Raw genomic sequence first — 10,657 nt, 5'->3', positions numbered from 1 at the left:
CGAAAATGGTGTTGGAGAATAGCAAAATGATATAGCCATGCATAATCATCTACTCACTTAAAGTTTCGTTATTCATATAACACAGTCTATAATGCTATTATTTTTCTCTCTGTCTCTTAATCACCACATCACCCATTTTATTACACGTCTCTTTTTTTTCTTCCTTTCTTCCCTTTTGTATAAAATGTTGTACAAAAATGAAGTACAACTAGCATTTCTCATTCACTTATTGTTAACAGATAACAAGTATAAAATGAAATAAGGAAACCAAGCAGATAATTTTTTATTATGTTAACATCTCCTGATTAATTATTCAAATGAGAAACATCATAGAAGAACATTATACACTTAGTATCAGATAAAAGGCCAAGGATAGCCAGGCTCTTTAATCCTTTTAGTACATTCCATTGATTATCCTCATCTTCCAACGATGAATTATGCAAATCTGCATGTTATTCTTTCCATATGTACACAATTACTTTGTATAGTCCATAATTATTGCTCAAGGTGAGACTATACCTGGTTTCTGATCTGTTCAACATGGCACCAAAGCAATGCACATGCTGCTTTGATTTCAATGACATAACTGATGCTAAATCTATTTAATGTCATTGCGTCGTAGGAACACGTTACATAAGTCAAAATCAAGAGTATCATCAGTGAGAAGGATCACCAATGTCAGTCATGAGAAAATGGAGTTGCTCTCGCAAGAACGAAACCTGTTTCACAAATGGATAGTAAGTATCACCAGCTTAGCCGCTAGATTGAAATATAAACAATAATATTTTCCCCCAACCCACTAAGTTCTTTTCATTTGTTCGTCATGAATAATTGTGATAGTATTGAACCCATGATATGGACATGAACTATTTGGCTTCATTTAAGTGCCTTAGATATGCAGATTTAATTGATTGTAAACTACATTTTACCCCTTGAATTCCAAACGAACTTTAGCTCATGTTAGGCATTGGTGACCACAAATAACCACCAAGCCTTATTCCAATAGGTGGGTCAGGCATGGATCAATCAACTCCATCTCCTTTATATATCAAAAACTAAATTTCAATAAAACCATGTAGGGGAAGCTCTTGCTTAGTGGCAGTTTTGGCATAAAATTACATTAAGAAAAAAGTGAAATATATTAGGAATTCAAGATGTACCGGTAGATAACAGAGCATTGCAAAATGTTCTTGGCCATACATATAAACGAAATGGTAAATGACCCGTCTATTGTCAGTTTTAACTAAATTATGAACAATTCCATCTTTTCTGAATCTTCAAAAGGGTTTGAGTGAAAGTGAACTGAAGAGTAAGCTTTTGAAACTTGAGGGATTAAAATATAGTTTTAAACTTGGTTCACTAAAATTAATTTGGATGAAAATTTTCAAAAGATGTGAAGTGTACTTTTACCATTTAATTTATGGCATGAAAACTTTGTAACAAATGAATTGGCATAAAATCATCATATTGGTTCTTTGCTGTCTGTATTCTTATCAAGAGTTTCTTTTATCTGTTTTTCAAATTTTCAATTAAAGGAAAAACTGTTGTAAAGAAATGGGCTTTACCTCTTCCTGAAGTAAGGGAGGGAGATCTTCAGTTATTAGAAGGCTTGTAACTTCCACTTGCAGTTTTTCTTCTTTAATGCCTGACCATGTATGCAATGGCAAGGCCAGTAAAAGCACCGTTAAGACATCTGCAGTAGACGGGTGCATTCCAATGCAGTGACCTTCATTTGAAAGACAAAACCTACTTGGCACCCTTTGACACAAAGGGACCAACACATCAACTTCTTGTACACTACCACCACCAGTTGCAACAGTTCCAGAAGCTATTGTTACTGGATTTTCTGTATCAACATTCAGTTGTTTTACATCTATTTGAGAACAGCATTTTCCACTTGACAAAGCTAGCCTACCACAACCAGTCAAAAGATCTGCCCCTTGGCAACAAACGTCTGCAGCAAGTGCTGGTAACATTTCTTTGTCACTGAGCTTCACAAAAGTATTACAACATGTACTTTCAGAATCCAACCACCTGGTCACATGTTTGAAGAGTGCAGTTGTCCGAATCTGTTCCAGTATATCTGCCTGAAATTTCAAAATGCTAAAACATTATGTTTGTTTATTTAATGGATTTTCTTCAATTAGATGAAGTCTCTGGATTATGCAAATATCACATTTGTCAAATTCAAGAGTGAAATTATTTTTTCTCAAAATCGAAAAGGAAGTAGTGTTGAAACCTTGATAGCTAGCCTTCCTCTCTCATCCTCACTCAGTGTGAGAGTCCCATCTTCTTGTCTGCGAACTTCAGCAATCCATGTGATTAACTCTCTCAATTCACCAGGAGGAGATTTAAACACAACAGAGAGTACTTCCTGAATGTCTTTTAGATCCTCTGACTTTAGGAGTTGTTGAACATCTTCAGTTAGAAATTTGGCAACACTGTTCCAACCTTCGTGTCTGCAACTCTGCAGATAGTCTTAGAGTAAGTATTTACTGTAATCTATAGGGAGAAATTATTTGCATGAAGCAAAACAAAATAAACAAAACGTAAGTTTTTGTTAAATTAGAATAATAGATATGTTCTATGATTCAATTACTACAGTTCCAACATGGGAAAAAGGAAAGAATATTGGGCAGGACCGCAGACCTTCCAATGACACTTCATCCTTTAACATAATCAATGTATTGCTATGTCTTTTTATTGTTCAATATAATTTCAAGTAATAAAACCATCTTCTAGCAGACCTCACCATTTTAGTTTTACAGTGAGTCAGATTATTTTCCCCACTATTTAAAAGTCATGAATTTAGATACACTATATATGTTCTGCGATGGTTCAACAAAGAATCAACCAGTAGCACAGTACCACAGTATACAGTACAGATGGTGCCCTGTTAAGCTTTGAAATAATCATATACCTGAAATACAAATTTCCAAATATAAGTGGAGGGAAACAAGAGTAGTTGAACAAGGGTAACAAACTAAAAGAGTTCATAAACTCAAATCCTTTTAATCCCAATTAGCAGGACTTTAATGATACCGATACATTCAAATAGTACAGTTTTCAAATAACAATTAAAGGAAAGCCAAATTACATTAGCAGATAGCAGACAAGTGTGGATAGAATATATAGATAATCAAAAGTTTAGTGCTTTCAATCAATTATCGTTTTATGCCTATGGTATGAGGTAAAAATATCTTTGATAATTTTAAACAACAATATTCTCCAGAGTTTTACTATTCTGAATTTTTCCTTTATACAAGTTTAGTTCTCTGAAGCATGGCATGCATGGCAAAAAAAACCAGCTTGAGAGTCTTATAAACTTGAATCAATAGAAAGAATATCACATAAGATGAAAATCTTATGACTAGTAAAATATTGCCGTTGTTCATTAATCAATACTCGCACAAGGTACAAAAGGAAAAGTGCACAATATTTGAAGGAAATCACAGCAAAAGGCTGTAGTTTTGACAAAAATGTTCAAATACACCAAGAAATGCTAGCAACACACTCTGCTCTTTTCAACAAATTCTGTATCATTGGATTACTTTCATGTAAGTCACCATAAATATGTAGGTCACATGATTTAACAAGTCCCACGAGAATTTCATCCAATAATAACTATTAAATACTATTATGCTTTAAGTAACAATGTAAAAGATATTACCCCCTGTAAAGACCAGTGGCTTGATCAATGGTACTTACGGCATCCCAGAGAAGGTTAAGGGGAACCCAGTGAGGAGGATATTTGAAACGAGCCACATCCAACACGAGGACCATATCCCTTTCAGCATGATATCCTCCAATTGGTGAAAAATGGCCAATTCCAGTCTATTACCAACAATATGACAAAATTCCATCATTTCTACAAACTCACTTAGCTTTTCATTTCCTACACAAAAACTTATTCAAAAGATCTTAAATCTGAATTGAGCAACTACGTTAAAACTTAAAAGTGAAAACGGCCTAGAAGCCAACTAAAAGAATACATATGTAGGAAGCAGCAGCAGCTTATTGAATGCTTATGAATAGATAACACATACAACACCTGATTGAGTGGTGCCCTGTGGTAAGACACAATCACATGACAATCCTCAGAAGAACAACAGGCAATCACACGGTTACGAAAATCATGGACTGAACTCCCATTGGCACGAAAGGCTTCCACTTTAGCTCCATTACATCGAGCCAAGCATGCAAGTTTTCCAAACGTTAGGCCTTCTGCTTTAATTTTCTCCAAAGGTTCACAGCAATCCAACATGGAATCATCAAACCATCTCCAAGGGCCTGTTAAGTGACTTATTAGTATTATTATTATTGTTAGACAAATGCTATTAAAAAGCTTTTATTTTTACTCGGTCCTTGGGTTGAGTTTAAGCAACTAAAAATAATACAGGTTTTGTTAATAAATAGAATTTTTTTTATGGAAAACGTATATATTTATTGTATTAAATTTATAAAAGTATAATGAATACTTTTCTTCTCAATAAAATTTTATTATTATCTTATCTTGTAATAAAATCCAAATAATAATATTTATTATACTTTTATAACTTTAATATAATAAATACGTTCTTTTCCAATAAAAATTACTGCTTTTAATACTTAAATTCGATCTTAAAGGCAAAAGTTAACAAAACTTTTTATTAAACAAGTGTTTGTAATACACTAGTACACTTTTAGTTCTTATTTGTCTTGAGAAAGGAGATGAATTTATTCTCATTTATATACCCATATAGAAATTCAAGCAACATTATTTTTCTACTGATATCCTTTTATCCATTTAGAATAAGTGCAATAATATAAAATGCATAGACTATTTAAGAAGTCAAACGTCAAAAACAGACCCACTAGAATAAGGTGAACTAAGAAATGTATCAAATAATGAAAACATAACGATTGTATTTCTTGATCTACATAATTCTTTTAGCATTTAGGATTTTGAATATATTTTGCAATAAAAGCTTGGTGGTAAATGATTAAGGTACTACCTTTCCATTTTCTGCCAGGGTCAATGGCAAGAGCATTGAGGACAACAGAGAGAGTAGCGAGAGCACAGTAGGCAGGTTCTGATTGTGTCTTATAGTTTGATATCAACTTGAAGAAGCCTTCCATGGTTCCTTGCCCCAGAGCTTCCACGAAAATCTTCTGTAGAATTAAAAAAGAGAATAAAAAAAACAGAATTGGAATGAAGAAAAGAGTGAGAGTTGACCAAGTTGACCTTGCCCTCCGGCGAAGCAAAGTCGACTGCAGGGGGAGAAGGCAGGGCTCTGCGGTACAGACCTGGGCTTGCCATGCTACTGCTATGCCGATTCTGATCCTCTTTCTTCTTTCTCTCTCACACCACTTCTTCATCATCATGCTTTTTATATTATTATTCCCAAATATTAAATATTTTTGGTTTTGTTAAGCTATGTCTATACCGGAACCAACTAATAATAATAATAATCATTTATTAAGAAAATATAATAGTTTTTTTCAGTTATAGATTTTAAACTCAACTTAAAAACTAAAGTTAATAAAACTTTCTTTATATTACAAATATTACACTACTTCATTATCAATTATCAACATTGTGTTACTATAAAAAATAAATATGTATTTTTAACTATATTAATTATTAATTTTTATAGTCTTATTTACTGTAAAAGTTTAATTAACAAAATATTCACTTTTTAATCGAATAGATAAATATATAATCATATTTAGATTTTTAAAATAGAGTATAAATTTATGATATATTATGTTTTATTGATTTTGATAAATTAAATATTTACTTTTATAAATAAAACTTTACATAGTATCTTTTTTATTACATTCTTTTATTATTTTTTTTTCAAGTTTTTTTATTCTTAAAAATGTATATAGATTCTTTAAATCCATCTTGTTCCAGCCGTTGGTATTTGGGGAAATAATTGTCAACGGACTGATTTCAGTGATTTTTGGACAACACACTTTCCAAAGCAGGTTGTGTGACACAACTCCTTTTTGATAAAAGGAAAATACTATGTTTTCACTTTGATAAAACTCCCCTTGAAAATTGGAAGAGTGGTGACCAATTGAAAAACAAATAGACTATATGTTGTTTGAACCAGGGGTAAAATTGATAATTATGTATCTTATAAGTTAATTTTTAAAAATAAAAAAAACCCTTTTAAATGATTATTTCCTTAATTTAAAACTTTTTCCTACTTAAAGTTTTTAGAAAATTTTGTATAATTATATTAAATTTTAATAATTTAAATTCTAATTAATACTTCATCACTTCACCGTATTTTAACAAATAATATGTTATTTTAAACTATAATTAAATAAGTACTATTACATATTTATAAATGTCTAAATTATCTAATTTACATCCATCATAATGTTACGATAATCAATAATTAAATTTATACGATTCTCTTTTGATAAAATGCTGTTAAAGTTGTCATTTTACCAAGTTTATTACCTGAGGATCTTATTTTATATATATATATAGTAAAATGCAACGTGAATTGGGAAATACATTTAGAATAGTTGCTTGCTAGAACAAGGCGACTTGTCTAACAGGTCAAATGACTAACGAATATAAAAACTAAAACAAAATAATCTATCAATTATGCGCCAATTTAAGTGATTCTATGCTACCCGACGTGTTATAAAGCAATGTGAACGTATTCCAGCTTCTATAATATAAATTACACTGTCAAGAGACACTGGTTCCTTGATATGAATGATGGAAAAATGAGGGAGATGCTAAGAGAGAGGGGAACCAAGATCCTCATCTACCTTACCCTCTTCACATCTCTTGAGAAGGTGTAACTGACGTCTCAAGTGCAGAACCTGAAATGCAAAGTGGTTTACAATAAGTTGAAGTTGAAAAATGAAGAGAGTACAAGTAGCAGAATCACAATGCTGCCATGCAATAGAAAAAAGTTTTAAAAAAACAACAGATGAGAGATAACTACCTCTTCCTGAAGCAAAGTTGGAAGGTTTTCAATTGAAACCAGACTATGTATTTCTGTCAAAAGCCGCTCATTTGTGATGCCAGCCCATGTTGTAGATGGTAAGGACAGTAGAAGCACTGTCAGCACATCAGTGCTAGCTGGGTGCATTCTAATGTACTTACTTGGGTTAGAGCAAGTGCAACATAATTTCCCAGATGATGAAGGAATCAGCACATCTAACCCTTGTTCAGTCTTGCCATTTACCACAGTCCCAGAAACCATTGTTATTGGTTTGTCATCTTCAGCTTTCCAGCATTTCATGCATGTTTCTTGACAGCAATACCCTGATGATGAGCTTGGTTTCCCACCCAAAATTTCTGCTCCTTGGCAACAAACACTTGCAGCAATGACAGGTAGCGTGTCTCCATCACCTGAAGTTGGTGTCTGTCTGCTGCAAGAATTTGACAAAAAGGAGGATACATGTTTGAAAAGTCCTCTCTCTTGAACCTGTTTCAATACCTCTTCCTGCACAGCAAAAAAGTTATGACACGAGAGTATTACGAGTAAAACGAATGAACCAAAGTAGAGGGAACAATGCTGAAGAGAAGTACGACAAGTTGAGATTAAACATGTTAAACCTTGACAACAAGCCTTGCTTTCTCCTCTGCACTTAAACTTGGACCACCATCCTCTCGCCTCCTGATCTCTGCAACCCACTTGATGAATTCTTCAAAATTAGACGGAAGTGATGTGACTATAATTGAAAGAACCTGATGAATGTCTTTCACATCCTCTGATTTTAATAGAAGAGGAACATCATCCATTAGGAATTTCGCAATACTAATCCAGCTCTCATGTTTGCAGCTCTGCAAGATACAACAAACCCACACCAACACAAACCATGAAAAATACAAACATGACATACTGCAAACACATACATGCATGCGTCTTACATTCACATAGTTCCATAATTCATAGAACTTCAAATTGAGAAGGGGATTGCCAAAAAAAAAAAAAAAAAAAAGAAACAATTTCAAACACACAAACAGCCCAAACAATTGAGTGTGAATTGATTTTCCAACTTCCCGTATGAACTTACCACAAAGCATATCCAATTAAACCTCAGTCAACTGACAGTGAAATAATCCCACAAAATGAAAGTAAAGTTCTGAGTCACTATTTAACAGAAAGAAAAATACCAGAGTATAAAGCATGCCAGGTTCCCTGTGAGGCCTTGATATAAGCATGAACCTGAAGAGGGTGAAAAGATGAGAAAACATCATTTAAACCATGTAATGAAAAGAGAAATCAAGAAGTTTTCTCATTGCTTAAATTGGCTAGGTCAAGTCATAGCTACATAATTTCTTATGTACAAAAAAAAAAAAAAAAAAAAAAAAAAAAACAGTTCTTTGTGCTCATAAGCACCACCAATCTTTGGGCAAAAGTATTTGCCGTTGTTAGGTCTAGGATTAATTAGCTTACACTGCCATTATTAAATAGTGCAAAATGTATATAAAGAAAGTTTACCCCCTAGATTGTCCAGTAGACTCATCAACATAATTCATGCCTTCCCAAAGAAGTGTAAGGGGGACCCAATGGGGAGGATACTTAAAACGTGCAACATCCAAAATAAGTGCCATGTCCTTCCCAACATGATAGCCTCCAATAGGAGAAAAGTGGCCATTTCCTGTCTATCATGAAAATAAAGTCAAGTCAATACTCAGCATTTTTCTAGGATTAAATATAGGAAAAAACTTAAGTTTTAGGTACTGTTAGTGTTGTTTGTCAATTAAAATTAGAATTTCATTTCAATAAAAGGTTTGTATTTAACTAAATCACAAATTACCAAGATAAAACTCTAATTTTGATTAGTAAACAACACATAAGTTTTGTCCTTTAATATACACACCAATTTTATCTACCAAGATAAAGTTTATAGGAAAAAGTGGGATAACTAATGAAGAATTATATGAATTAACAAGAGTGCAAGATGGATAGAAATCTATAATGAAACTACAAAGCTTTAATACTTCCTATTATGTCAAAGTTCCATAAACCATGTCACACACTTGTTTGAGAGCAGCTCTATGGTATGACGAGATCACATGACAGTCATCAGAAGTTGAACACTCAATGACATATCTACGAAAATCCTCAATGCTGCTATGACTAGCATGAAAGGCTTCAACTTCTGCTCCAGCACAATGAGCCAAACATACAAGTTTCCCAAAAGAGATGCCCCTAACTTTGACCATTTCTAGAGGTTCACAACAGTCCAACATAGATTCATCAAACCATCTCCAAGGCCCTGTGGAAGCATGAGTTAGAAAATTTTATACATTTTTATACTGATTTTTTGTTCTCCTACAAAGACTTCTGCATAAGTTTACCGAAACTGGGCCTTATTCAATAAACTATTTTTAAACAATAGCATATATCATAAATTGAACAATAATACTTATTGGTATAAACTGAAAACAACTTACGCTGAAGAAGTTGGAAAAAAGCTTATAACAAATCATAAATTATTTTCTATAAACGATTCAAAAGCTCTTTGAAATAAGACATAAATTCAAAAAAAAAAAAAAAAGGGTAGGGAAAATAGGGAACATATTAAAGGTGGGTTACCTTTCCACTTCCTGCCAGGATCAATGGCAAGAGCATTGAGGACCATAGACAAGCTAGCGAGGCCACAAAAAGCAGGCTCAGATTGTGTTTGAAAATAGGAAACCAACTTATAAAACCCCTCCATTGTTCCATTCTGAATGGCTTCTAGAAAAAGTTGCTGACATTAAACCAAAACAAACAACAATTCAAAAAACTCACAGATAATGAGAGAGAAGAAAAACATGCAAATCAACTAACTTAAACGTTATCATAATCACCTTGCCTTGTGAAGAAGCGAATTCGACAGCGGGGGGACAAGAAAGAAGGCGTCGATATAACCCCGCCATCGCCATTCTCTTCTCACTCAACACTAACTTCTAAAATCCCTTTTTTCTTAGCTTCTATCTATCTACTGTAACACTTCAATATGTCTACCAATTTACCAAATACAAACACTCTCCAACTATTGTTTTTGTTTTTTCATCATTTTTGGGTCAACCTTTTTTCTTATTTTCGGAATTACAGAAATTTCGCTTAAGTTAATGCCTGTTTTTAAGGATTATGTTATAATATTGAATAAAATGGCATTGCGAGGTAAAAAATTATTATGCTAAGTAATATGATCGTTATCTTAAATGCAGGCTGAGTCACAATACCTAGGTGAGAAGTCAAATATGAAATATCTAGGATCTATCCATTAGCTTTTTTCTTACTGTTATTTAGTTAATCATTTTTAAAAATATCACATTATAATCATTAATTAAAAATTTAATAATAAACTAAAAATACATGTTTATTACAAATTAATGAATTATTTTGAAGTGTTCTTGAAGTTGAAGAGTAAAACCTATCCCTGTGCATTGTTTGGTCAAAGGTATGCGAATAAAAGACAATATAAAATAACATTGGTCTATCTTTTCAGGATTTTTTTTTCTTTATTTAATGAATAATTTATTAAGAAGGAGAAGAATGCATATATTTGTGGGTCTCATAAATATATTATAAAACTCATAAAATACATGTCTTTTTCTAGTAACTCTTGACATGTTTTTGGAAGCCAAGTAAGGACTTCATTGATTCACATGAAAACTCTGTTTTTAGGAATTTAAAAATTACAA

General features: G+C 32.7%; 2 protein-coding genes across 6 annotated transcripts; both read right to left on the bottom strand.

Annotated features, from left to right (window-relative positions):
- Nucleotides 1-265: 265 nt before the first annotated feature.
- On the bottom strand, nt 266-5,339 carry LOC113863845 (glutathione gamma-glutamylcysteinyltransferase 3-like). Of its 3 annotated transcripts, none has more exons than XM_027497589.1 (8): nt 5,225-5,339; nt 4,995-5,151; nt 4,052-4,290; nt 3,671-3,834; nt 2,869-2,920; nt 2,240-2,467; nt 1,566-2,087; nt 266-719 (listed from the first exon to the last, which is right to left on the bottom strand). In XM_027497589.1, exons 1-8 carry the CDS (start codon nt 5,297-5,299, stop codon nt 657-659), a joined length of 1,500 nt encoding a protein of 499 aa, XP_027353390.1. In that variant the 5' UTR covers nt 5,300-5,339; the 3' UTR covers nt 266-656. The 3 variants fall into 3 exon arrangements, with proteins under 3 accessions (XP_027353390.1, XP_027353391.1, XP_027353392.1); XM_027497590.1 differs by having other exon boundaries at nt 289-719; nt 5,287-5,337; XM_027497591.1 differs by lacking the exon at nt 2,240-2,467 and having other exon boundaries at nt 309-719.
- Nucleotides 5,340-6,453: 1,114 nt separating this feature from the next.
- LOC113863844 (glutathione gamma-glutamylcysteinyltransferase 1) lies at nt 6,454-10,087 on the bottom strand. Of its 3 annotated transcripts, none has more exons than XM_027497587.1 (9): nt 9,818-10,087; nt 9,507-9,717; nt 9,002-9,243; nt 8,460-8,623; nt 8,132-8,183; nt 7,571-7,798; nt 7,200-7,457; nt 6,954-7,109; nt 6,695-6,828 (listed from the first exon to the last, which is right to left on the bottom strand). In XM_027497587.1, exons 1-9 carry the CDS (start codon nt 9,890-9,892, stop codon nt 6,742-6,744), a joined length of 1,473 nt encoding a protein of 490 aa, XP_027353388.1. In that variant the 5' UTR covers nt 9,893-10,087; the 3' UTR covers nt 6,695-6,741. The 3 variants fall into 3 exon arrangements, with proteins under 3 accessions (XP_027353387.1, XP_027353388.1, XP_027353389.1); XM_027497588.1 differs by having other exon boundaries at nt 9,002-9,240; nt 9,561-9,717; XM_027497586.1 differs by having other exon boundaries at nt 6,454-6,828; nt 6,954-7,457; nt 9,002-9,240; nt 9,561-9,717.
- Nucleotides 10,088-10,657: the final 570 nt, after the last annotated feature.

This window comes from Abrus precatorius, unplaced genomic scaffold (genome assembly GCF_003935025.1).
Source record: "Abrus precatorius isolate BTA unplaced genomic scaffold, Abrus_2018 Scaffold3, whole genome shotgun sequence".
Classification (NCBI taxonomy): Eukaryota; Viridiplantae; Streptophyta; class Magnoliopsida; order Fabales; family Fabaceae; genus Abrus; species Abrus precatorius.
Note: the sequence above shows the minus strand (reverse complement) of the source record. Positions and strands in the feature narration are given on the sequence as shown.

Coding starts and splice junctions, on each gene's coding strand:
- LOC113863844 (XM_027497586.1), bottom strand. CDS start 9,892: ATGGCGATGGCGGGGTTATATCGACGCCTTCTTTCTTGTCCCCCCGCT. Junction 8,624..9,001: donor ATAGAGCTGCTCTCAAACAA/GTGTGTGACATG, acceptor TTTTCATGATAG/ACAGGAAATGGCCACTTTTC. Junction 6,829..6,953: donor CAACTTTGCTTCAGGAAGAG/GTAGTTATCTCT, acceptor TTTGCATTTCAG/GTTCTGCACTTGAGACGTCA.
- LOC113863845 (XM_027497589.1), bottom strand. CDS start 5,299: ATGGCAAGCCCAGGTCTGTACCGCAGAGCCCTGCCTTCTCCCCCTGCA. Junction 4,291..4,994: donor CCCTGGCAGAAAATGGAAAG/GTAGTACCTTAA, acceptor GTCACTTAACAG/GCCCTTGGAGATGGTTTGAT. Junction 2,468..2,868: donor CATCTGTACTGTATACTGTG/GTACTGTGCTAC, acceptor GACTATCTGCAG/AGTTGCAGACACGAAGGTTG.